At 42.4% G+C, this 26,923-nt stretch overlaps 2 protein-coding genes and 2 pseudogenes across 3 annotated transcripts; 2 read left to right on the top strand and 2 right to left on the bottom strand.

Annotated features, from left to right (window-relative positions):
- Positions 1-13,006, top strand: part of LOC139412333 (beta-ureidopropionase-like) — a 20,958-nt pseudogene extending 7,952 nt beyond the window's left edge.
- LOC139410826 (protein GUCD1-like) lies at positions 11,412-15,320 on the bottom strand. The gene is made up of 6 exons (XM_071156370.1): positions 14,980-15,320; positions 14,364-14,448; positions 14,095-14,260; positions 13,849-13,940; positions 13,494-13,735; positions 11,412-13,179 (listed from the first exon to the last, which is right to left on the bottom strand). The coding sequence occupies exons 1-6, from the start codon at positions 14,984-14,986 to the stop codon at positions 13,088-13,090; spliced, it is 684 nt and encodes a 227-aa protein (XP_071012471.1). The 5' UTR covers positions 14,987-15,320; the 3' UTR covers positions 11,412-13,087.
- Positions 15,321-15,736: 416 nt separating this feature from the next.
- On the top strand, positions 15,737-20,638 carry LOC139410825 (small nuclear ribonucleoprotein Sm D3). Of its 2 annotated transcripts, none has more exons than XM_071156367.1 (4): positions 15,737-15,868; positions 16,147-16,276; positions 16,530-16,722; positions 16,990-20,638. In XM_071156367.1, the coding sequence occupies exons 2-4, from the start codon at positions 16,151-16,153 to the stop codon at positions 17,052-17,054; spliced, it is 384 nt and encodes a 127-aa protein (XP_071012468.1). In that variant the 5' UTR covers positions 15,737-15,868; positions 16,147-16,150; the 3' UTR covers positions 17,055-20,638. The 2 variants fall into 2 exon arrangements, with proteins under 2 accessions (XP_071012468.1, XP_071012470.1); XM_071156369.1 differs by having other exon boundaries at positions 15,746-15,868; positions 16,151-16,276.
- A 1,538-nt stretch (positions 20,639-22,176) lies between these two features.
- On the bottom strand, positions 22,177-25,087 carry LOC139412331 (P2X purinoceptor 4-like; annotated as a pseudogene).
- Between the last annotated feature and the right edge of the window lie 1,836 nt (positions 25,088-26,923).

Genomic DNA, 26,923 nt, shown 5'->3' with positions numbered 1-26,923 from the left:
CTCTCTCTCTTACCCCATCCATTTCTCTTGTGTTTCTAGCTCCAGTTGGAGAGGTTTCTCCCTCCATATCTCAGCCTGTCAAAAAACAATCCTTGATTGTCAGGGTCTTTTCAGCAATGATGAAGCCATTCAGGCGCTTCACCAAGAAGAACCTGTAACCTCTTAAGCTGCATGAAGATCTACTTTTGTAACAGCAAGACTTTTGAAAAGAGGAATTTCTGCATGTCTACCCTTTCAAAGTCTATTTGATCAAATAAATGCAAATTATTTTACAAGAATTTCAAGTGTTTTGGAAGATTAGTAAAACTGAAGCAGCTTTTCTCAGAGAAATGCACTAGTTCTCCCTTGGTTACACATTTATTGTGCAGTTTTTGAGTTGGCAGGACTTGGGGCAGCAGGTAGCCTTGTGGTTAGAGCGTTGGGCCAGTAACTGAAAGGTTGCTAGGTCAGATCCCTAGGAAAACAATAGATAACTAAAGGAAAAAAATATTTTCAAAAATAACAGTAGCGAGGCTATGTATACCTGTACAGAGTCAATGTGCGTTTGCACCGGTTAGTTGGGCTAATTGAGGAAATATGTACATGTTGGATTAGTTAAAGTAATAAACGATAAACAGAGTAGCAGCAGCGTAAAAGAGGGGTTGGGGGGAGGGGGTTGCGGACACAATGAATAGTCCAGTTAGCCGTTTGATTAGATGTTCGGGAAGCTTATGGCTTGGGGGTAAAAGCTGTTAAGAAGCCTTTTGGTCTTAGTCTTGGTGCTCCAGCACCGCTTGCCATGCGGTAGCAGAGAGAACAGTTTATGGCGGGGGTGGCTGGTGTTTTTGACCATTTTTAGGGCCTTCCTCTGACACCGCCTGGTATAGAGGTCAAGGATAGCAGGCAGCTTAGCCCCAGTGATGTACTGGGCCGAACGCACTGCCCTCTGTAGTGCCTTGCGGTCAGAGGCTGAGCAGTTGCTGTACCAGGCAGTGATGCTCTCGATGTTCCAGCTGTAGAAACTTTTGAGAATCTGAGGACCCATGCCAAATCCTTTTCATTTCCTGAGGGGGAATAGGCTTTGTCGGGCCCTCTTCATGACTGTCTTTGTGTGCTTGGACCATGTTATTTTGTTGGTGATGTGGACACCAAGGAACTTGAAGATCTCAACCTGCTCCACTGCAGCCCCGTCGATGAGAATGGGGGCGTGCTTGGTCCTCCTTTCCTGTAGTCCACAATCATCTCCTTTGTCTTGATTACGTTGAGGAATAGGTTGTTATTCTGGCACCACCCGGCCAGGTCTCTCACTTCCTCCCTATAGGTTGTCTCGTTGTTGTCAGTGATCAGGCTGTTGTGTCGTCTGCAAACTTAATGACATGTTGGAGTCGTGCCTGGCCATGCAGTCGTGGGTGAACAGAGACTACAAGAGGGGACTGAGCACGCACCCCTGAAGGGCTTCAGTGTTGAGGATCAGCGTGGCAGATGTGTTGTTACCTACCCCTTACAACCTGGAGGCGACCCGTCAGGAAGTCCAGGATCCAGTTACAGAGGGAGGTGTTTAGTCCCAGGATCCTTAGCTTAGTGATCAGCTAAGCTAAGGATACTGGGACTAAATATATACTATACGAAACATAACATAACATAGACAACTAATGACACCTGCCTCTGATTGAGAACCATACTAGGCCGAAAACATAGAACTGACCCAAAACATAGAAAAACAAACATAGACTGCCCACCCAACTCACGCCCTGACCATACTAAATAAATGCAAAACAAAGGAAATAGAAGTCAGAACGTGACAGTACCCCCCCCCCAAAGGTGCGGACTCCGGCCGCAAAACCTTGACCTATAGGGGAGGGTCTGGGTGGGCGTCTGTCCGCGGTGGCGGCTCTGGCGCGGGACGCGGACCCCACTTCGCCATTGTCTTAGTCCGCCTTATTGTCCGCCTCCGTGGCTTACTCACCATGCCCACCCCTCTCAATGACCCCACTGGACAGAGGGGCTGCTTGGGACAGAGGGGCAGCTCGGGACAGAGGTGAAGCAGCTGCTCGGGACAGAGGGGCGGCAGCTGCTCGGGACCGAGGGACAGCTGCTCGGGACAGAGGGGCTCTAGCGGCCCCTGGCTGACTGGCGGCACTGGCGGCCCCTGGCTGACTGGCGGCCCCTGGCTGACTGGCGGCGCTGGCGGCCCCTGGTTGACTGGCGGCGCTGGCGCTGGGCTGACTGGCGGCACCTGGCTGACTGGCGGCACTGGCGGCCCCTGGCTGACTGGCGGCACTGGCGGCCCCTGGCTGACTGGCGGCCCCTGGCTGACTGGCGGCACTGGCGGCCCCTGGCTGACTGGCGGCACTGGCGGCCCCTGGCTGACTGGCGGCCCCTGGTTGACTGGCGGCGCTGGCGCTGGGCTGACTGGCGGCACCTGGCTGACTGGCGGCACTGGCGGCCCCTGGCTGACTGGCGGCACTGGCGGCCCCTGGCTGACTGGCGGCACTGGCGGCCCCTGGCTGACTGGCGGCACTGGCGGCCCCTGGCTGACTGGCGGCACTGGCGGCCCCTGGCTGACGGGCGGCACTGGCGGCCCCTGGCTGACGGGCGGCACTGGCGGCCCCTGGCTGACGGGCGGCATTGGCGGCTCCGGGCATCATACTAAATGGAATGTTTCAGATACATGTACAGAACAATATGAAATGCTATGATACCAGGTTGCCATGGGACCATAGAAAATACAGTAGATTGCATTTCATAACTATGTGGACAATATGTTCTCATCCATGAGGTTTAGCCACATTTTGACACTGCTGTTATAAAGTGGAAAATATATGAAAATGTTGATGTCTCCAATGTTGATATTCAATTATTCGTTTGGAGTCTACTGTTCAGCAGAGTGAGTAATTTATTTACAATAAAGTGGACTTTGATCAAAACAGTGTCCTTTCAACCAACCCCTGTCATAGCGCCTGTAAATGGGGGCAGTATTGAACCCTGGTTTTAATGTCTATGATTGAACCTTTCATGGGTGCAATCTTCAGTCTTTAGAATATATGGACATTAAGCAATCCACACACTATCTGCCTGGCAGGCTGGTGCCACCTAGCAGCAATGGCAAAATAAAGGGATGGTTCAATCAAAATTGTGTAGTATTTTGTTAATTACTCAACTGTTAATACAATCACACAAAGATGCACTTGTTTGTAGGGTTTACCAGCATTTCATATAGGTGTTGCTGAGGGTCTGTGAAACCAGATGAGAGTCACTTCTGTCTGGATAGTTAGGTTTAGCTGACCTTCAAAGCACATTTGACAATCTCTTGCAGGAAGTTTGATCTCCCAGCATGTGAGGTGCATTGGAGAGGGACTTTGAGCTTCATGGGTACTTGCTTGATGCGTCTCCGGAGTAGCTCAGGCCCCCGAGAAACGTCCTCATTCAGAACCGCATCGTTCTGCCCACTGATGCCTCTGTCCTGGTTCAGATTAGAGAGTAATGACTACTTAGGTTCAATCTCTTTACCAACCAAAGCCTGCTGCAATATTGTTTGCATCTATGGCACTCTCTCTTTCTTCTTGTTATATGTGAATGTAAAGTTACAATAAATCCATTTCAATTCAATCACTTTTTCACAGCATCCCTTTTGATTTACTCAAAATGTTTTATGTTTACCCATGGAAAAAGTGGTCAGAAAAGTATTTTTCTGAACGCTAAAACGACCTGAATGCTAAAACATACCATGAGACATGCATGTCTTCATCGCTGGAAAATATAAACGGTTGAGTTCGATATCATTTTAAAGCTTACAGTTTAGTCACACTATTTGATTATTTATTGAAAAAAATGCTTTTAAATAAAAATGTATATTTTAAACCTTTAATGAAAATGATCTAAAAACACGTTAACTCAGATTTAGTTCATATTCACATGTGTTGTAGCTTAGGCCCTTTTTCACATCTGAGGTTTTTGTGTTGTGCCCGCCATCGGTTGAGACACGACATGCTCTTGAATACAGGGTGGGTGTCATTTCAACCATAGAAATATAATTCATAGAACAGACCCTATCCCTTCAGACCACTGCAATTTAGCTGGTACACCATTAAAATTTAATAGAAATTTGAACTTCTAATTACTACCACAAAGATGCCCGCCGGTCCAACCATCGTTGAATATTCAACTTAATGGCCATGTTTCTTATGGAGGATTGACAGTATAATCTAAAACAACAGATAGTCCCATTCAAGTCAACATCCTCTGATGTGTGGACCTCTAACCATCTTTGTCGTACCATTTGAAAGTTGACATCCCATTTTAGTACATTTATCAGCCAAAACATGACACCCACCCTGTATTCAAGCGCACGTTGTGCCTCAACTGATGACGGTCACAACACATAAACCTCAGATGATGTAAAATAGGGTCTAAGCTAAAACATGACCTATTTTTTATTTGTATAACATTTCTGACAATCCTGTTTGTAAACTTTTAAATTATATTAATCTCAACCGTTTATCTTTTCCAGTGATGACATGGATGTTTCATCGTATCAACATCGGTCAACTTTGACCACCTTTTTCTCTTGAATGATTTGGCATTCAGGTCCAAAAAGTCACTTTCTGAGCCCTTCTACAATTGGAAAATATGTATGGAACGTTTTGTTCAAATCTAAATGGGTACTGTCAAAAAGTTATTGAAATGAAATGGATTTACCCAATTGCAATGTGAAGTCCTTGCTATGAGCAGTGTTGAGAAGACGCATGGGGCTTGGTGACTGATCTCTGTGTTCATCAATGAAGGCCAGAATGGAGTAAATGGAATGGTATCAAACACCATTCCATTCACTCCATTCCAGTCGTTACACTCCATTCCAGTCGTTACACTCCATTCCAGCCATTATTATGAGCCGCCCTGCCCACAGCAGCCTTCGCTGGTGTTCATCCCTCTACCTGGATAATAGCACTCCACAAAAGGATTGGTGAGATGGTCGATGTGGCGGCCATGTGTGGGGTCAACATTGTCTCCTTTCAGGAGGCCTGGAGTGAGTGAGATTACAGATCTGTTTTACTGAGGTAGCCTATTGGAGCTTTCCATACATTTTATTTGTGCAATCGGTTACAGAGAATAAGGATTTGTCCTTAATTGGTCAAAGGGACATCAGCAGCACACCAACCACAGTCTGTTATCCTATTTGTTTGGGGTCCTAAACAACATTATGATGTGTTGAACATGTGATGAAAGAGGTGTGCATTCCTATGGCCTCTTGCCCATTTAGAGTGTCCTAGTATAGCAGAAATACACCAAACTCACCCCCAAGTGCTCCATCAGGGAGGTGACCCCCATCCCCACAGCTATGTGCAACAGTAATAAGCATACACAGAGATTTTCATCAAAATGCATCACATGGTGTGAAGACAGATCACGTGATACATTTTTGGAGCATCGTATGCATATTTTCTGTCCTCTGAGAGATATACTTATATGAACAGTTATGTTTAAGTGCTCTCTAGTGTGTACCTCCATTTTACGGCTCTGAGTTTTTAGAGATGATCCTGCTTTGTTCCCCATCACAGGTACTCCCTTTGCCTTCCGTACCCGGGAGAAAGAAATGTGGACAGAGTCTGCATAAGGTGGATACACCACCCGCTTCTGCCGAGGTCAAGGGTCATCCATGGCACAAGAATATACCACATCCAATGCAATACTGCTAGTGACTCATACTCTGAGAACAGTCATAGTAGAAGCCATTTAATAGTATGGGTAGTAGTAAGTATGCATAATTTAACTGTTGTTTTACAAATCCCTGCAGTCAAATGACCTAGTGGCCTCATGGGTGGAATGTTATTAATATTTTTCATAATTTCCATATTAATAAAACAAAACAATTGTGGCGCAAATCCTGTGTTTCTATATCAAACAGTGTTGTTATATTTCAGTCTTCTGTGATGTATATAAAGTGTAATATTGAGTTGCAAACTAAAAATGTTATACATTCAACGCTATATCTGACATGGTCCAGGTGTCTTCTTTTTGTAAGCCCATAACCATGTGTGTAAGGTGAGTACTTTTGTTACAAAGTAGATTTATTTGACTACCAAGAAACACTGTGTGACCCTGATTTAGCCCACTGCAGTATAAGGTTAACAGATATGAAACTGTAGTCAAATAATGCCATTGTCTAGATTAGAGATTGGTATTGCTCCTTAGTGTATTATTTAGCATGTGAAATAATGTTCCATTATGTTTAACGACAAGGCACATTCTACAACATAATGTAGGCCTAGCTGTTGAGAAACAAAGAGTGATTGTACTCTGGGGTAGTTTGCATGCTGTCATCTAATTCATGCATAGTGAATAATACATGTTTGTGGTGGGAGTTCATGCTCAGTTTGGGGTCTAGAACATAAAAACAGCTGCTGATGGAGATGGGCAATTCCAGCCTTTTGTCTTTGTATGATGACTCATGTCTTAACTCTATTCTTGTTTTGTCTTCAGCTGGCAAAGAAATACAACATCGTAGTGATATCGCCCATTTTGTAGCGAGAGAAGGTACACAACGTACTTTGGAACACAGCAGTAGAGGTCTCCACTGTTGACGTTGAGACTGGTGTTATGTGGGTACTATTTCATGAAGCTGCCAGTTGATGACTTGTCAAACTAGACACTATAATGTGTCTAGTTTCATGCTCAGTTGTGCACCGGGGCCTCCCACTCCTCTTGCTATTCTGGTTCTGTGAAGGGAGTAGTACACAGCGTTGTACGAGATCTTCAGTTTCTTGGCAATTTCTCGCATGGAATAGCCTTAATTTCTCAGAACAAGAATAGACTGATGAGTTTCAGAAGAAATTTCAAACCCACAAATGCTGATGCTCCAGATACTCAACTCGTCTAAAGAAGGACAGTTTTCAGCTGTGCTAACATAATTGCAAAAGGGTTTTCTAATGATCAATTGGCCTTTTAAAATGATAAACTTGGATTAGCTAACACAATGTGCCATTGGAACACAGGAGTGATGGTTGCTGATAATGCCTATGTAGATATTCCATAAATAATCTGCCATTTCCAGCTACAATAGTCATTTACAACATTAACAATGTCTACACTGTATTTCTGATCAATGGACAAAAAAATGTGCTTTTCTTTCAGAAACAAGGACATTTCTAAGTGACCCCAAACATTTGAACCGTAGTGTATGTGTACATCAAGTCCCGAGCAGATCATTGAGTACATGTTAATTGAATAGTGTCCCATTTGTTCATCAAACAATAATTCCTCATGTCTCTGGCATTCCGATCTGTAAACCAACAGGAAGATGAATTTAGAGCCTGTAGCTCGCCCTGTAGCTCGTGTTAATTGGAGCGGGTACACTTTGAATCCATGGAAAAGGCCTTTTAAGAAATCCACCCTGCTATATATGTTCTACACTTGCTGCAGCCCTGAAATGTACGGCCTGAACACAACAAAGGTTCCCTGCTTACGACCCCATCTCTTTTATCTGCCTGTGTGCTTGTCTCATTAGATGCATGTCCATACTCAGAGTGAGGAACAGACCTTTGTAATTAGGGCTGTCAGGAGGACTGTTCCAGACATCTTTGTACTTTATACTCTAAAGTTGCTTGTGTCTGTCACGCACACACACACACACACACACACACACACACACACACACACACACACACACACACACACACACACACACACACACACACACACACACACACACTATACTCTTCCAGCTGGCATCCCACAATGGTGTGTCTACAGCAGGAAGACATACTCATTACTTACTGAACACAACAGGCTGTTGTTTCATTTCTCAAGAAGTTAATAATCATGTCATGTCATCCACTAAACCTATTATTTTGAGGTCAACGGATTCTGTATGTTCATGCAGATGACAAGGCCTGCATGACATGTGCATTGCTCATGTTCATTGTCCTACACTGACACCTACAGTATCAACCATTTCCTTAGGAATACATTAGATTTGTAGAGCTTCTGAGAATTTAATGGAACCTTCTTCTTTTGTCTTTTTCTTCTATATTTCCTTACATGTAACCCTGTTAAACTGACCTCTTACATTTTTTTATGGCAAATATACTATACTGGATGCAGATATGCACAGACTTTTACTTGGACTTTTTCCTCCCCCCTAACTCAGTCCACAAATTACATGGAGGGCGACACTGGCCACAGAGTGTTTCAGACCCAGTTTGGAAAGATTGCTATGAACATCTACTATGGGCACCATCACCCTCTCAAATGGTTCATGTACAGTATGAATGGATTGAGATTTGATTAGATTTTTTATTTATTAGGATCCCCATTAGCCGATGGCGACAGCTAGTCTTACTGTGGTCTGAAACATACTGAAAAATACAATACAGACAAAATACTTTACAATTGACATACATTTAAAAACATTAACATGTAGTGTAATTTGTGCATCTATCAGTTACACGTGCATGTCAGTACATACACACAACAAGTAGGTCACATTGGGAGAGGCATTGTGCCGTGAGGTGTTGCGTTATTTGTTTTTTTTAAACCAGGTTCACTTGTGCTATATTAGATGGAAGGGAGTTCCATGCACTCATGGCTCTGTATAATACTGTACGTTTCCTTGAATTTGTTCTGGACCTGGGGACTGTGAAAGACCCCTGGTGGCTTGTCTGGTGGTGTAAGTGTGTGTCGGTGCTGTGTGTAAGTTGACTATGCAAACAATTTGGAATTTCCAACACATTGTTTCTTATAAAAGCAGTTAGTCTTTCCTCAACTCTCAGCCAAAAGAGACTGGCATAATATTAGCCCTCTGATTACAATGAAGAACAAGATGTTCCGCTCTGTTCTGGGCCAGTTGCAGCTTAACTAGGTCTTTCTTTGTGTAACATTCGTCATCTTCTTCTGATGAGGAGTAAGAGAGGTCGGACCAATTTGCAGCGTGCCAAGTTTTCAATTTAAATAGACAAACTGAACACTACAAAAATACAAAATAACAAAGTGAATCAAACGAAATGGTCCAGTGTGGTAACAAACACTAACACGGAAAATAATCACCCACAACTCAAAAGTGAAACCAGGCTACCTAAATATGGTTCTCAATCAGGGACAACGATAAACAGCTGCCTCTGATTGAGAACCATACCAGGCCAAACACAGAAATCCCAAAACATAGAAAAAGAAACATAGACAACCCACCCAACTCACGCCCTGACCATACTAAAACAAAGACATAATAAAAGAACTAAGGTCAGAACGTAACACTTTGCAGCACTTGACCATACTGTAATAATGGACAATAATCAAGATAAGATCGAACTAGAACCTGCAGGACTTGTTCTGTGGAGTGTGAGCATCTCTTTATTATAGACAGACCTCTCGCCATCTTTACAACCATTTAATCTATATGTTTTGACCATGACTGTTTACAATCTAAGGTAACACCAAGTAATTTTGTCTCCTCAACTTGTTCAACAGCCACACTATTCATTACCAGATTCAGCTGATATCTAGAACTTAAGGAATGATTTGTACCAAATACAATGTTCTTAGTTGTAGAGAGGTTCAGGACCAGTTTATTACTGGCCACCAAGACTACAACTCGTTGTTAAGGATTTCAGTGACTTCATTAGCTGTGGTTGCTGATGTGTATATAGTTGAATCATTAGCTTACATGGACATACATGCTTTGTTAAATGCCATTGGAAAAAATAGAAAAGAGTAGAGGGCCTAGAGAGCTGCTCTGCGGTACACCACACTTTACATGTTTGACATTAGAGAAGCTTGCATTAAAGAAAACCCTCTGAGATCTATAAGATAGATAGCTCTGAATCCATCATAATATTATGGCAAAGGTTGAAAACCCATAACACATAAGTTTTCTCAACAACAACTTATGGTCAATAATGTCAAAGGCTGCACTGAAATCTAACAGTACAGCTCACACAATCTTCTTCCTATTGATTTATTTCAACCAATCATCAGTCATTTGTGTCAGTGCAGTACATGGTGAGTGCCCTTCTCTATAAGCATGCTGAAAGTCTGTTGTTAATTTGTTTACAGATAAATAGTATTGTATTTGGTCAAACACAATTTTTTCAAACAGTTTGCTAATAGCTGGCAGCAAGCTGATAGGTCTGTTGTTAGAACCAGTAAAGGCTGTTTTACCACTCTTGGGTAGCGGAAGAACTTTTGCTTCCCTCCAGGCCTGAGGACAATTACTTTCCTCTAGGCTCAGATATATAAGCAGAAATCCTCTTCAACTCAGTGAGCCCATGTGGTCAATTGAGGCTAGTTATGCAGCTATAGCAAACCACTACTTCACCTGTGGAATCAACCTTGTTGGGACAGTAAATACCACCAAAGACTGGTTTATGTTGTTCCACATTATCTCTTTTACAACCTCTTATTACTGAGCCAAGTCCTAGGGGCATTGAAATATATTCCATTCTGCCCTCTACTGCCTCCATAGTCCAATTATCCATGATATACTGGTATCCTCTCTTTTGTGTGTAGCCTCATACAGTATGCCACTGCCAGACTTCACAGCTGGTGAACACAACTATATTATGTATGAACCATCATAATGCAGATTTCTGAAGAGGATATCTCTCTTGTTTTATGTAGGAGCACTTTAAGAATGAGTTCACCTCTGGGAATGGAAAAAAAAGGTATAAATCTTTCAGTTTTTTTAGGACAGTGTAGTATCATGCATATTACTGCATATCTGCTTTTCAACTAAGTACTCAATCAACACTGTATCTTTCTGTCAATAATTTGACATGGATGTCTGCATGAATAGAGATACTTCTGAATAAGTAAAGCATACAAAAGGGATATCCAGAAATGGGTCAGGTCTATACCAGCGTCATTGACAGTGAGCCTCAATGGCATAGACCCATGTTTGATATATGAGCCACACCCAAGTGCAGTGTGTCTGTCTGCCATTTACATTCTGCATCCAGAACAGGCCTGGGGCCTACTGCCATGTTAACAAGTGTCATGTTGCTGAACGTTAGCCTCACAGCACATTCATATCCATAGACCTCATGATCTATGCATAATGTTGCAGGTTGTCTACCTGTGAAACACTAACAGACATCACTGTCTGGTTTAACCTGTATCATGTTCAGTTACGCGATAACAAAACCCTGGTATATTACATTTGCATAAGTAGTTTGCATTACTATATCTGCAGATGACTGGGAGGTATGGGGACTATTCAGAGGAGCTCACCAGGGCAACCAAGCATGACTTCAAGCCAAACATTATCAAGAAGTAGAAGATCGACATGACCTGAAGGTACACCTAAACAAAGAGACGTGCTGCACTGTAGACAGTAGGCTATCTCAATAACAGGACATGAGGTCAATGTTGAGGAAGACATGATTACTGCTATCAAGATTATTAACAGACCAAACAAGCCAGCCATAAGCTAAACCAAAGAATGTGTTCAAATTATTTTAATGAGTACAGTACATAAATGGAATTGTATATTTCATAAAAATAAAGCAATTTTAACACATTCCATTTGTTCATAACAAAAATACACAAGCAGGAATAAATCATTGTCATCCCATCTAGATTGGGAAAATATGTTATCATGGTAAAATGAAAATTAAATAATACAGAATTATGGCTGGTACAAAAACCAAAGTGCAATAACATCATCCATGATACCAAAATATAAAAATAAATGTTGAAAGAGAATAATGAAGTCATTCTGTGTGTTGCCTCCACTTGATTGCTATTTTCAACAGAAAATATCTTATGATCTAATAATTCCTTTAAAACTCGGAAGGTAGTGTTGAGTCATATACTGAAGCAAAACCTGCAAGGCATCCATCTACCTCGTACCGAGTACTTCACTTTCCACTGTGTCTCCATTCTCCCTTTTCCAAACTCAAAGAGCATGGAGATCGAGGCATGTAGTGCAACACTGAAAAAACGTCAGACAGTGGAGGCTGGTGGGATGAGCTATAGGAGGATCAGGCTGATCGTAATGGCTGGAATGGAATTAATGGGACGGATTCGAACATGTGGTTTCCATGTTTGATACAGTTCCAATAATTCCATGCCAGCCATTACAATGGGCCCATCCTCCTATAGCTCCTCCCACCAGCCTTCATTGCCTTCAGTTGAAACTATAGCTGATTCTCTGTAATAATCTCCTTGATGTGAATGACACTGACATGGACTGTAATCATCGGTTCACACAACAAAAGCAAAGTCTGTACAAAGCAGCAGGCTGAGGTTGAACATGATGTCCTGATGACTGACACCTAGGCCTGCCAGGCAGATTTGGTTCCATAAACAGGAAATGGGTCAAGGTGTATTGCATTAAAGAAAATACATTTGTAACATGGGTTTGCTATTGTAATACAACACATCAGACTCTATGGACATTAATTACCTGAGTCTTTCAAAAACAATTTCTCCCTCTATTCCATGTTATTAGAAAATACTAAATAAAACATGAAGTTCAACAAACAGTATCAAAATAACTATTAATAAAATAAGACAAGGCTAGTCTAAGGGGAGGAAAGCAGCAATACATGGCCCATCAGACTGACACCAGCTAAAAACAAAGAGAGCATCATGTTGCCATAAGCCCTTGTATGTGCATTGTTTTGTCCTCCTCTACAAGTCTAGAATCAACTTGAGTGTCATGTTATTTTTTCCACCCAGCATTAGAAATAGGATTTCAAGTCTTGCACTGCTCACCCTTCACACGTCAATTGGTAGAATCAACTAACTGAAGTAAAACTAAACAAAATGGGACACAGGAAAAATTCCTTTATTCTATTTCATCTATCTGCTTGTCCCCCAACCAACTTAAAAACCACACTTTATTTATGTCTTCAGTGATTATTCCTTTACACACTGACGACTAGCATGGGCTATGTGAAGTGAGGCTGGTGTGGTGACGTTGGAGTGATGTGTGTTCTGTGAGCAGTCAGTTAGCACTGGAGAGGACAGCCCGGGACCATCTACAACACTGGGCAAGAGCTGGAACCAGCAGTCCCAGTTCAGGGACCTGTAGACCCACTGATGTGTCATCATAGTGAGGATGGGGCACCATAGCGATGTGGAGACCATCTGCATCTTCATTGTCCCGAAGCCATCAGCTCTCCTTGAAGATGAACAGAATATCCTCATCTGTCCCGTAGCTCATTCGAGCCTCTTCAAAGTTACTAATGCTGGTGCAACACACGCCTGTAAGCAAAACACACAAAGGCTTTCTGTCAATGTGATATTTTCACTCTTACTCAATCTCTCTGTGCTTACTGACAAGAACATGGTTAACTTTTCACCCTCTGGTTACATGTTAATGCAAAGCCCCATGCAGGGCACAGAGTCAGGTGCAGGTGTTATGTTATTGTGCAATTTATTATGAAGCACTTAGATTTAGAACTTGGAATGCCAAAAAACACAATGTGATTTATTCCACACTTATACTTAATGAATATAAGGGTCTAGTAAGTCAGTGGCCCTGTCGACTGTTGGAAATGTGTAGAGGGAGGACTAACGGTCTGAGTAGGCAGGGTTGTTGTAGAAGATGCAGTCAGTGCTCCGGTTGAAGCCGCACACCACCACAAAGTGACCCTGGTATTCTGGCTTCCTGCAGAAGCACTTCTGGCCCACAGGCAGGAAACAGCAGTACTTGACAGGCGAAGAGCAGAGTTCACACACCAGAACCACAGCGTTGACCAGCACTATGGCCACATGGCCCTGGTAAATATGTTCCTGGATTTCCTGAATTGTCACAGAGCTACAGGTGACATTCAAAAAGGCAGAAAGTTAGCATCTCTTAGTTATGTTCTGTCTAGGTCTGTAAAAAAAAATATTACTAACCAGTGCAAGTATTTCACAAGGTTTACTAACCATTTATTCACCACCACACCCTTGCTTTCAGCCTTTAGGAAGAGTTCGTTGACTCTGTCTTCCTCAGTGTCAAAATGCTTTTTGTAGAAGGACTGGAAACAGATGAAAGAAACAAACATAGTAAGTCTCTCAGGTACGTATTAGTTAAGGACATTTGTTATGGTGGGCTACATGATAATTAAATGTACTTAACCTTACATTATAACTATTGTACTTGTGATGGCCTACAAAGTGTTGACTCATTACCTGATTCCTGAAGCCCTTGTCAACACCCAGTGTCTGAGTGCAGAAGCGGTGCCGGACCCTCAGCTGGCACATGAGGTAGGCCAAGTCAATTGTCCAAACACTCTGCGTCAGCTTCAACTCCCAGCAAGCACCCTGAAACTCCTCATCACTCACAGGGTGGAGGTACCTGCCAAATTATTGTATATGATGAAGTCTTCACCAACACAATGCACGGTAGTTAAAATACAGACCCATGTCTGTATGCAGTATATGATGAAATGTCCTCATACTTCAAAACCATTCTGGAGCAGGCTAATCCACAGTCCCAGTGGTACAGCTGCCGAATGACGGGTACATTCAGAAGGACAGCATCATCTGTCAAAAACAAGATGTGATGAGGCTGATGGGAAGAATTACACAATCTTAGCTACTGGGCTCACCAGGCCTATAATATGTCAGTTTCTTTCTGTTGTGGCAAGCTTCTCCAAATTAATTAAAATCATGTTTACGAAAGTAAATTACTACTGTAGCTAGCTAACTAATGTTTTTCTAATGGATTGGACATTCCTTTAGCACCACTGACAAACACAGCAAGTGTTATTTACATGTGACAATGTCATGAGATGGATGGGATGCCCTGGTTCGATCCCGGGCTGTAACAACCGGGCGTGATCGGGAGTCCCTTAGGGTGGCGCACAATTGGCTCAGCGTCGTCCGGGTTAGTTGAGGGTTCGGCTGGGGTAGGCCGTCATTGTAAATAATAATTTGTTCATAATTGCCTTGCCTAGTTAAATAAAACAATTATTTTGCTTCACACTAAATTGGTGGTTAGCGAGCTAAGTTAGGTGGGTTCTACTACCAAACGTGACATTTCAAAAACACTCTAGATAACTAGAGCACACGTACCTGACATTCTGTTGGTTTGTTCTTTGCTGCTAGATGCAAATCACAAACTAGTCAGACTTGCTTACGGTCGGGTCGGTAGCTAGTTAATCCTCCAGAGTTGGATTGCCTCATGAGGGTGTTGGCTAGCACTGCCTGGCGCTAGCAACCAAATCAGTGTACCCTAGAACATATCATTATTTACATCTAGTTGGTCGACTTAATAGTCAATTCGCCCACTAACTGTTAGATCATATAAAGTGGATTCATGTGAATTGTTTAGTGTTTTCTTGTACTGATCGCTAAACTAATTATGTTCAGATAGCTAGCTGGGTTTCTTCAAATAATTGATACGAACGAGGATTGCGAGTCAAACTCACTTCCGGTGGCTGGTAGCGCCCGCACACCCAAATGTTGTTAATAGCGCGCGTACACACACACTTAAAAGTGGATCCAGAAACTACACTGCCACCAAAATAACCCTGGTCGCAAACAAGAACAACATCTATCACAGAGTGTATCCCACATTATTCGAGTCGCTTAATTGTTGTTCATACTATAGATGGAATATAAAAAAAACGTAATAAATTGGATTGAGCGTTGTCTGTAAAAGAAAAAAGCTTTAGTAGTGAACTAAACTGCACCGTTGGCAGGACATCAGTAGGTGGCAGCACATACAGTTCTCGCTCTAGTTTTCACCCTGCATCGCCACAGATAGAACAATGAGCTATTGGTTATAAAACATCTTTGCCATGGCTATGAATGAGTCAAACAGGAAATACACGGGGCTGAAGAGGCTAGCTTTCAAACAAGCAGGACATCTTTGCCATTCACCCATAGCTAGACCTAAATAAAAAAATATTAGCTATCTAGCTTAATAATTTCCACGAACTTGTTTGCAAGGATTTAAACGGTAAGATATTACGGTTATCATCATCTATCTATTAGCATTATAGCAGTGCACATGGAAATGAGCTAGCTATAGTACGTATCATTCGGCGCTAACGTTAGATATTTATCGTTAGCCAACGTTAGCTACCAAGCATAGCTAGCTAACATCCAGCTAGCCAATTCCATTCATCCTGTTTTAGCTACTAACGTTTAACTGCTGATTTTAGTGACAAATAACATCAACCAGAAGCTGTTTTTATATTTGACTAAAATCATTACTGTATTTGTGGTGGTGCTCAGAAAGATGTCCATTGGAGTGCCAATCAAAGTCCTTCATGAAGCTGAGGGCCACATCGTTACCTGCGAGACCAACACCGGGGAGGTGTACCGGGGGAAACTCATTGAAGCTGAGGACAACATGAACTGCCAGGTAATAAGCGTCTCAAACGTTAAAGTGGATTTCATGCTTAACCCGAATTACAATTGTATAGAAAGTATCTTTCTGAACATGTTGCATCAAGTTCTAAGTTCCTTACTAGTCTATATTTTAATATTATGATTTATAAATAAGCATCTCTTTTCCCTGAATCCCTCATAAAGTTGTCCTCAACAACCTACCCCCCAACCCCTCCCTTCCTAATCTAATTTGATGTATTTCTCATTCAACATTCTGTCCCCTCCAGATGGCCAACATCACAGTGACCCACAGAGACGGCCGTGTAGCCCAGCTGGAGCAAGTGTACATCCGAGGCAGCAAGATTCGATTCCTTATTCTACCAGACATGCTGAAGAATGCACCAATGCTAAAGAGTATGAAGAACAAGAACCAGGGAGCTGGAGCTGGGAGAGGCAAAGCTGCCATTCTCAAAGCACAAGGTATAGATTTTATTACATTCTGGCCCTAATCAGATCTTCTTTGATTCCAACTGGCCTGCATGCGCCATCATGCCAACTCATTGTCAGTCATTGTGATGCCAAACATGTTTGGCTTGACTATGATAGCAATTGAGTTGGCGTTTAGCAGGAGCACAAAGAGATCTAGGCCCAGGCTAGTATCCTATTGGATTTGCTACATAAATTATGGAAGCAGATTATTGTAATAATGTATGTTGATTGAACAATTTGCTTTGTCTCCTCTCCCAGTGGCTGCTAGGGGTCGAGGACGTGGAGGGATGGGAAGAGGAAATATATTCCCGAAAAGGCGATAATTGTAAAAATTATTTTCTACATTCTATCATACCGCTTGTTTGTTATTTTGTTGATAAATGATGCAAAATACCATTTCCATATTAAAATGATTTTCTTAATATTGATATGTTCCTTGTTATCAGGTAGCAAATAACTTTAGAGTAGCCATTATAGATTCTGACCCTACGCTTGCTTACAGCTGCACTGGGGTCGAACAGGTTTCCTGTTTAGATTAAAACACAGCGGAGCCGGTGCGAGATATGGCTCGGGAAACGTACCTCAGTGTAGGGATGAGAAATTAGTTGTATGCCGAATTGTCCCATTATCCCAACTGTAACATTGAGGAGATTGAACGACTGACTGCAAGTTTAAGTAAACTGCTGTTTTTGTTCTCATGCTAGCTAGCAGTAGCCACTGCCGCCGTTATGGAATGTTCCGTTGAACAACAAAGGAGCTGATTGGCTGACACTGCCATTCCAAAACGGCTGCTCTTGCTTCTGCTACCTAGCATTAGGACGAAAAGGGCAGTTTTCTGTAACTAGCAGTCGTTCAATCTTATCGGTGTAACAGTTGAGATAAAGGGACAATTCGGAGTACAATGCATTTCTCATCCCTAGATTATGGTATGTGCACATACCATACCACATAAGCAAGCATTCTGGCTAACCTTCACAGTTTGATAGGTCGTACACTGAAGAGGCTTAGTTAGAAAGTTAAGGAAATACGAGTGTATGCATGATGTTTAGTGGCAGGGGCTGGATATTGGAGGTGGGGTAAAGGTCTGGACAAAAAAAGCATGGCTTCAAGGTCCTTGTTTACACATTATCAGTGGTTTTGCAGTACTTTGCGAACCTGTGCAAATAAGTCTTATTGAAAAGCTATATTTATTCTCTTTAGAGTATTGTGCCCACATGTTCATTGATCTCACCTAAAGTTGTATCCAGGGGCTACAGTTGAAGTCAGAAGTTTACATACACTTAGGTTGGAGTCATTAACACATTTTTCAACCAATACACAATTTTCTTATTAACAAACAATAGTTTTGGCAAGTCAGTTAGGACATCTACTTTGTGCATGACACAAGTAATTTTTCCAAAAATTGTTTACAGACAGATTATTTCACTTAATTCACTGTATCACAATTCCAGTGGGTCAGAAGTTTACATACACTAAGTTGACTGTCTTTAAACAGCTTGGAAAATTCCAGAAAATTATGTCATGGCTTTAGAAGCTTCTGATAGGCTAATTGACATCATTTGAGTCAATTGGAGGTGTACTTGTGGATGTATTTCAAGGCCTACCTTCAAACTCAGTGCCTCTTTGCTTGACAATATGTGAAAATGTTAAAAAATCAGCCAAGACCTCAGATTTTTTTTTTTGTGGATTTCCTCATGTCTGGTTCATCCTTGGGAGCAATTTCCAAATGCCTGAAGGCACCACGTTCATCTGTACAAACAATTGTATGCAAGTATAAACACCATTGGACCACTCCGCTGTCATACTGCTCAGGAAGGAGATGTGTTCTGCCTCCTAGAGATGAACGTACTTTGGTGCGAAAATTGCAAATCAATCCCAGAACAACAGCAAAGGACCTTGTGAAGATGCTGGAGTTAACAGGTACAAAAGTATCTATATCCACAGTAAAACTAGTCCTATATCGACATAACCTGAAAAGCCGCTCAGCAAGGAAGAAGCCACTGCTATAAAACCGCTATAATAAAGCCAGACTACGGTTTGCAACTACACATGGGGACAATGATTGTACTTTTTGGAGAAATGTCCTCTGGTCTGATGAAACAAAAATATAACTTTTTGGCCATAATGACCATCGTTATGTTTGGAGAAAAAGGGGGAGGCTTGCAAGCTGAAGAACACCATCATGTTGTGGGGGTGCTTTGCTGCAGGAGGTACTAGTGCACTTCACAAAATAGATGGCATCATGAGGTAGAAAAATTATGTGGATATATTGAAGCAACATCTCAAGACATCAGTCAGGAAGTTAAAGTTTGGTCATAAATGGGTCTTCCAAATGGACATTGACCCCAAGCATGCTTCCAAAGTTGTGGCAAAATGGCTTAAGGACAACAAAGTCAAGGTATTAGAGTGGCCATCACAAATCCCTGACCTCAATCCTATAGAATATGTGTGTGCAGAACTGAAAAAGTGTCAGAGTAAGGAGGCCTACAAACCTGACTCAGTTACACCAGCTCTGTCAGGAGGAATGGACCAAAATTCACCCAACTTATTGTGGGAAGCTTGTGGAAGGCTATCCGAAAAGTTTGACCCAAGTTAAACGATTTAAAGGCAATGCTAACAAATATTAATTGAGTGTATGTAAACTTCTGACCCACTGGGAATGTGATGAAAGAAATAAAAGCTGAAATAAATCATTCTCTCTACTATTATTCTGACATTTCATGTTCTTAAAATAAAGTGGTGATCCTAACTGACCTAAATCAGGGAATTTTTACTAGGATTAAATGTCAGTAATTGTGAAAACTGAGTTTAAATGTATTTGGCTAAGGTGTATGTAAACTTCCAACTTCAACTGTACATTGTTCTCAGAGTTTTTATGTCCAGCCTGCGGAATGAGTACTTAGGGCCACAGGTCCCAGCTCCAGCCAATCATAATCCAAAGAACGCCACCCGTAACAACATAACCATGATATAGTCTAATTTCAAAATTCAGCTATTTAGCTCATTTTACACAGAATATACAAAACATTAAGAACACCTTCTCTTTCTATGAAAGACTGATCAGGTGAAAGCTATGATCCCTTATTGATGTCACTTGTTAATTCCACTTCAATCAGTATAGATGAATGGGAGGAGACAGGTTAACGAAATATTGTGTGTGTGTGTGTGTGTGTGTCATTCAGAGGGTGAATGGGCAAGACAAAATATTTAAGTGCCTTTGAATGGGATATGGTAGTTTTTGCCAGGCCAGGCGCATCGGTTTGTGTGAATAACTGCAATAATGCTGGGTGTTTCATGCGCAACAGTTTCTTGTGTTTATGAAGAATGGTCCACCACCCAAAGGACATCCAGCTAACTTGACACAACTGTACGAAGCATTGGAGTCAACATGGGCCAGCATACCTGTGGAACACTTTTGACACTTTGTGTAGACCATGCCCCGACAAATTGAGACTGAAGTGGGGGGGGTGCAACTCAATGTTAGGAAGGTGTCCCTAATGTTTGGTATACTTAGTGTATATACACCACAGAGTTACATTACTGCCCAAATAGCCTGATGGACATGGACGAAGCTCTTATTGAATTGTGACACAAACCAAACACTGCATAACTGCTGAGAATAAGTTCAAGAATATCTAATATGGGCTTATGCAGAGTCAAATCTAAATGGGACCTGAGAAAAGAAAGTGAGTGGCTACATGTTATACCCTGATAGCCATGGTCTGAATGTCTTCCACAGTTTCAGTGACCATGTCTTGAAGTGGAAGATGGGACAGTTGGGGTCTGATGTGCGATTGAAACCACATTGCTTCAGATATGAAGGGTTAACATCAGCCAAAATGTTTCTTCTGCAAGAGACTAACGGAGAAAATATGGGCTATTCTGCAGAATAAAATAAAACTCTTAAGCAGGTGTCCTGCCTTTATTCCTACATCTTTCACTTGAGTGCAACACAAACATACAGTGCCTTTGGAAAGTATTCAGACCCCTTGACTTTTTTCCACATTTTGTTACGTTACGTCCTTATTCTAAAATGGATTAAATAAATAAAATCCTCAGCAATCTAAACACACTAACCCATAACGACAAAGCAAAAACAGGTTTTTAGAGTTAAAACAGAAATACCTTATTTACAGAAGTATTCAGACCCTCGAAATTGAGCTCCAGTGCATCCTGTTTCCATTGACCATCCTTGAGATGTTTCTACAGCTTGATTGGAGTCCACCTGTGGTAAATTCAATTGAACATTATTTGGAAAGGCACACACCTGTCTATTAAATCCCACAGTGCATGTCAGAGCAAAAACCAAGCCATGAGGTCGAAATAATTTTCCGTAGAGTTCCGAGACAGAATTGCATCTAGGCACAGATCTTGGGAAAGGTGCCAAAACATTTCTGCAGCACTGATGGTCCCCAAGAACACAGTGGCCTCCATCATTCTCAAATGGAAGAAGTTTGAAAGCACCAAGACTAGAGCTGGCCGCCTGGCCAAACTGAGCAATCAGGGGAGAAGGGCCTTGGTCAGGGAGTTGACCAAGAACCCGATGGTCACTCTAACGAGCTCGAGAGTTCCTCTGTGGAGATGGGAGAACCTTACAGAAGGACAACCATCTCTGCAGCACTCCACCCATCAGGCCTTTATGGTAGACTGGCCAGACGGAAGCCGCTCCTTAGTAAAAGGCTCATGACAGCCTGCTTGGAGTTTGCCAAAAGGCACCTAGAGGACTGTCAGACCATGAGGAACAGGATTATCTGGCCTAAAGGAACCAAGATTGAATTCCTTGGCCTGAATATCAAGCGTCACGCCTGGAGGAAACCTGGCACCATCACTACGGTGAAGCATGGTGGTGGCAGCATCATGCTGTGGGGATGTTTTTCAGCAACAGGGACTGGGAGGCTAGTCAGGATCGAGGGAAAGATGAATGGAGAAAAGTACAGAGAGATCCTTGATGAAAACCTGAGCCAGACCTCAGACTGGGGCGAAGGTTCACCTTCCAACAGGACAACGACTCTAAGCACACAGCCAAGCCAAGACAACGCAGGAGTGGCTTCGGGACAATCTCTGAATGTCCTTGAGTAGCCCAGCCAGAGCCCGGACTTGAACCTGATTGAACATCTCTGGAGAGACCTGAAAATAACTGTGCAGCGACGCTGTGCAGCGACGCTTGAGAGGATCTTCAGAGTAGAATGGGAGAAACTCCCCAAATACAATTGTGCCAAGCTTATAGCGTTACCCAAGACTAGATGCTGTAATCAATGCCAAACATGCGTCAACTAATTGAGTAAAGTGTCTGTTGTTTTTCATTGTCATCGTGGGATATTGTTTGTAGATTGATGATGGAAAAAAAATATTTTATCCATTTTAGAGTAAGGCTGTAACGTAACAAAATGTGGAAAAAGTCAAGGGGTCTGAATACTTTCAGAATGCACTGTAATGTGTTCTTATTTACTCAGGTAGGTTAGTGTCTATTTCAAGAGGACCCCAAGATGGCACCTCACAGGTATTGACAGTCTCTGAGTAGTTTACGCATAGCCCTGTCTACATACCTTTGAAGAGAGTAATATGATTAGAGACATTGCTATATAGTTATTCAAATATATTGCAGGATGATTCAGAAAATGTTAATGAAATTTAGGACACATTTCTCTGGAGCAGTAGATATGTATTTACTTATGACACTGAATAAATGTTTCAGCCATCTCTTTGCTGGTTGCTGCCCTTGTTAACAATTCTACAAGGATTCATCAGCAAGACATGGAGGTTTACCGTTGCCACGGACATCACTGGATCCCTCTGTGCAGTCACTGTCTGACATGCAAATGGTGGGTTGGCTTGGGAGCTTAAGAAGATACAGGATCACATTTCACTAACATTCAAATACCCCTTTGACTACAATTGAAATAAAGGTTGTATAAGTAAATTTACTAATGTGTAACTACAGTCTCATTATACATTTTACAATATATTTTTAGTGGTGTTCAATTCAAACAATAACATAACGTTTCACAATATAGCCTAATATACTTTTCAGTATATTTTAAAGAAGAAATCAGAAACATACCTTTGGACAGCTCAGTTGAGTTTGATTGGGGGTGACGATCATGTTAGTCTGCCAGACAAAGATCACATTTTCCTCAAACAAATCCCCTTATTCACAAATATAAAAACAGTTAAATACAATTTGAACTGAAACTGACCAAAAGGTGATACACTGTAGATGAAGTGTATTGAGTATATGATGCTACCTGAGAGGGGATGTTGTAATCAGACAAATCCCACACACAGGCACCCAGATCAGAGATGTTGGGGAAGGCAATGTCCTTCACCTAGGTGGTGACAGAGCTGATCACTGAGTCTCCTGGTAAGACTTTTGCACCGTACAGACACACCTGCAGTATAACAGGTTAGACACGACACAAGAGGAAACAAGTGTAGAGACAAAGTGATACAATCACACATCATCCACTCTGACTTAATATAGATGGCTTTGTAATAGAAACTGAATTATTGAAGCCCCTATTTACCCAAACACATCCAGAAACTGGATTAATCTAAAGACAGCAACCACCACTTTGTTCTTAGCCACAATCATTCCTAATGTTTCATAATCAAACAAACAGCAGAGGCAGGCAGCTCTGACAGCTACAGCAGCCTGTCTTCTGAGTTATGGATATACTGTAGCAAACTAGCAATGGGAGTAATACAAGAGGTAAACAGGTCTCCCGCCCACAGCCTGCTGAGATAATAGTAAAATCATCTTCATGGCTAGTAAGAAAACTACAACTGACCAGTGGTCATACATTTTTTGGGGAGGGGCTTGCCTGTTTTGCAAGTCGTTTTGGCATTAATACGTGTCACATATCAGTTAGCAAACAATGTAAAAAAAAAATATATATATATAGTATAAATTCAGCAAAAGAAGAAACATCCCTTTTCAGGACCCTGTCTATCAAAGATAATTCTTCAAAATCAAATTAACTTCACAGATCTTCATTGTAAATGGTTTAAACACTGTTTCCCATGCTTGTTCAATGAACCATAAACAATTATGTACCTGCGGAACGGTCGTTGAGACACTAACAGCTTAGAGACGGTAGGCAATTAAGTTCACAGTTATGAAAACTTAGGACGCTAAAGGGGCCTTTCTACTGACTCTGATAAACACCAAAAGAAAGATGCCCAGGGTCCCTACTCATCTGCATGAATGTGCCTTAGGCATGCTGCAAGGAGGCATGAGGACTGCAGATGTGGCCAGGACAATAAATTGCAATGTCCATACTGTGAGACGCCTAAGACAGTGCTACAGGGAGACAGGACGGACAGCTGATCGTCCTCGCAGTGGCAGACCACGTGTAACAACACCTGTGCAGGATTGGTACATCTGAACATCACACCTGCGGGATGGCAACAACAACTGCCTGAGTTACACAAGGAACGCCAAATCCCACCCTCGGTGCTCAGACTGTCCGCAATAGGCTGAGAGAGGCTGGACTGAGGGCTTGTAGGCCTGTTGTAAGGTAGGTGCTTACCAGACATCACCGGCAACAACGTCGCCTATGGGCACAAACCCACCGTCGCTGGACGTGCTCTTCATTGACGAGTCGTGGTTTTGTCTCACCAGGGGTGATGGTTGGATTCGCGTTTATCCTCGAAGGAATGAGCGTTACACCGAGGCCTGTACTCTGGAGCGGCATCGATTTGGAGGTGGAGGGTTCGTCATGGTCTGGGGTGGTGTGTCACAGCACCATTGGACTGAGCTTGTTGTCATTGCAGGTAATCTCTTTTTAAAAATGTTTAACTTTTTTTTACCCCCTTTTCTCCCCAAATTCGTGGTATCCAATTGTTAGTAGTTACTATCTTGTCTCATCGCTACAACTCCCATACGGGCTCGGGAGAGATGAAGGTCAAAAGCCATGCTTCCTCCGAAACACAACCCAACCAAGCCGCACTGCTTCTTAACACAGCGCGCATCCAACCCGGAAGCCAGCCGCACAAATGCGTTGGAGGAAACACTGTGCACCTGGCCACCTGGTTAGCGTGCACTGGGCCCGGGCCCGCCACAGGAGTCGCTAGTGCGCAATGAGACAAGGATATCCCAAGGCCAAACCCTCCCTAACCCGGACGACGCTAGGCAAATTTTGCCGGCCGGCTGCGACAGAGCCTGGGCTCGAACCCAGAGTCTCTGGTGGAGCAGTTAGCACTGCAGTGCAGTGCCTTAGACCACTGCGCCACCCGGGAGATTGCAGGCAATCTCAACGCTGTGCGTTCCAAGGAAGACATCCTCCTCCATCACGTGGTACCCTTCCTGCAGTCTCATCCTGATTTGACCTTCCAGCATGACAATACCACCAGCCATACTGCTTGTTCTGTGCGTGATTTCCTGCAAGACAGGAATGTCAGTGTTCTGCCATGGCCAGCAAAGAGCCCGGATCTCAATCCCATTGAGCACGTCTGGGACCTGTTGGATCGGAGGATCAGGGCTTGGGCCATTCCCCCCAGAAATGTCTGGGAACTTGCAGGTGCCTTGGTGGAAGAGTGGAGTAACATCTCACAGCAAGAACTGGCAAGTCTGTTGCAGTCCATGAGGAGGAGATGCACTGCAGTACTTAATGCAGCTGGTGGCCACACCAGATACTGACGGTTACTTTTGATTTTTACCTCCACCTTTGTTCAGGGACACATTATTCCATTTCTGTTAGTCACATGTCTATGGAACTTGTTCAGTTTATGTCTCAGTTGTTGAATCTTGTTATGTTCATACAAATATTTACACATGTTAATAAGTTTGCTGAAAATACACACAGTTGACAGTGAGAGGACATTTCTTTTTTTGCTGAGTTTATCATTGAGTTAAGAACGCTGCAAACAAACATGGTCTCTTTTTGTTTTCTTGAGTAAGGCAGCTACAAAATGCAGGTGATTCAGCCTAGCTCAGTGCTTTCTGTGGTGGTGCCAGCAGAAAATACGGCGTGTTGCGCTTCGATTGGCTCAGTGTTCTATCAATCATGGGGAAACTACGTCACCGTGAAGTGTAAGGGGAGACTTCAAACATTCTAGCCCTTTGGCTGCTGACATTAGAAGTGCCCATCCAAGAAGACTTAAGGTCATTGGCCACAGATAAAATGACGTCAAATCACATTACATGTACAGTAGCTTTGATTGGACTGATCATGTCAACATCATACTTTCAAAATCTTAGCTAGCAGTCATCATTATGAATCAAGTTGACAATCTACTGATAAATCCTTTTTAATCCTTGTCACATGAAGATAAATAATGAAGAGAAATTATAGATAAAACTTATCGGTGCTCATCGGCCATTGGACAAACATTACACAACAAGTTAGATATCGCAAATTTAAACAATGAGTGGTTTTGAAGTCCAAAAATGTATTGTATTCTGCTGCATTAAATTATGTAATATGCCAGGGAGTTATGTATACTGTAGCTAAGAAAGTAATAACGTTACTTAGTGTATGTTGTTTAGTAAGTTGTTAGCTGCCCATGTGCCTCAAGCTAATAATTTGGTGCATTTTCCTCTCTTAATTAGCCTATTGCCTGTTTTTAGAGAAATGTAATCATCAAATATTGTAAGAGCTTTCATTGTCTGCTTATGTGCCCCATTATTTATCTTACTGTTCTGACTTGGTGTACAGGGAAAATACTGTAAGAACGGCCCATGTTCTGAATTCTGTCGCTGTACATTTCAAAAGTGCTGAACCAATACTTATATTGACAACGTCCATCCTAGCTCGCTCATTGATGTCTTTATCGAAATTACAGATTGCCGCTTATCCGTTTGTCATCCCCTTATGCCATAGTTTGTACATTTCAAATGTCAGTAGAAACCACATTTGTTTAAGTAAGTCAGCCATTTCAGGTATGTTTTTTTTAAAAAGGCAGTAAATGAGGCTGAATTAACTGTTTTGCTGCCAGACAAGGCTCTCCTGACAGCCAGGTGTAGCAGTAGTAAGGTGTTGGGACTGCTGTTGGGACTCTGCTGTTGAAACAGCTCTATGTAGGCCAGTTTGTGGGAACCGTTTGTCACCGTTATAGTGTAATTCATGTACTATTTAGTGTTGTGTTGTGTAGTGGCTTTGCTGGCATGCATCCCACCTTTTAATTTTTTTTTGCCCCACGTAGATTTACATGCTAAAATCTCCACTGCAACGGACGCTGGCTCATTTCGCAA

The sequence above is a fragment of the Oncorhynchus clarkii genome, chromosome 6 (assembly GCF_045791955.1).
Source record: "Oncorhynchus clarkii lewisi isolate Uvic-CL-2024 chromosome 6, UVic_Ocla_1.0, whole genome shotgun sequence".
NCBI classification, from domain to species: Eukaryota; Metazoa; Chordata; class Actinopteri; order Salmoniformes; family Salmonidae; genus Oncorhynchus; species Oncorhynchus clarkii.
This window is presented reverse-complemented; position numbering and strand designations above follow the sequence as displayed.

Bases quoted from the DNA above. Each gene is read 5' to 3' on its own strand.
- LOC139410826 (XM_071156370.1), bottom strand. The intron at 14,261-14,363 runs GTATGAGGACAT...ATAATTTGGCAG, and splicing joins TGCTCCAGAATGGTTTTGAA to GTACCTCCACCCTGTGAGTG. The intron at 13,180-13,493 runs GTTAGTCCTCCC...TTTTGCTTACAG, and splicing joins CAACCCTGCCTACTCAGACC to GCGTGTGTTGCACCAGCATT.
- LOC139410825 (XM_071156367.1), top strand. From the start codon at position 16,151: ATGTCCATTGGAGTGCCAATCAAAGTCCTTCATGAAGCTGAGGGCCAC. The intron at 16,277-16,529 runs GTAATAAGCGTC...TGTCCCCTCCAG, and splicing joins AGGACAACATGAACTGCCAG to ATGGCCAACATCACAGTGAC. The intron at 16,723-16,989 runs GTATAGATTTTA...CTCCTCTCCCAG, and splicing joins TGCCATTCTCAAAGCACAAG to TGGCTGCTAGGGGTCGAGGA.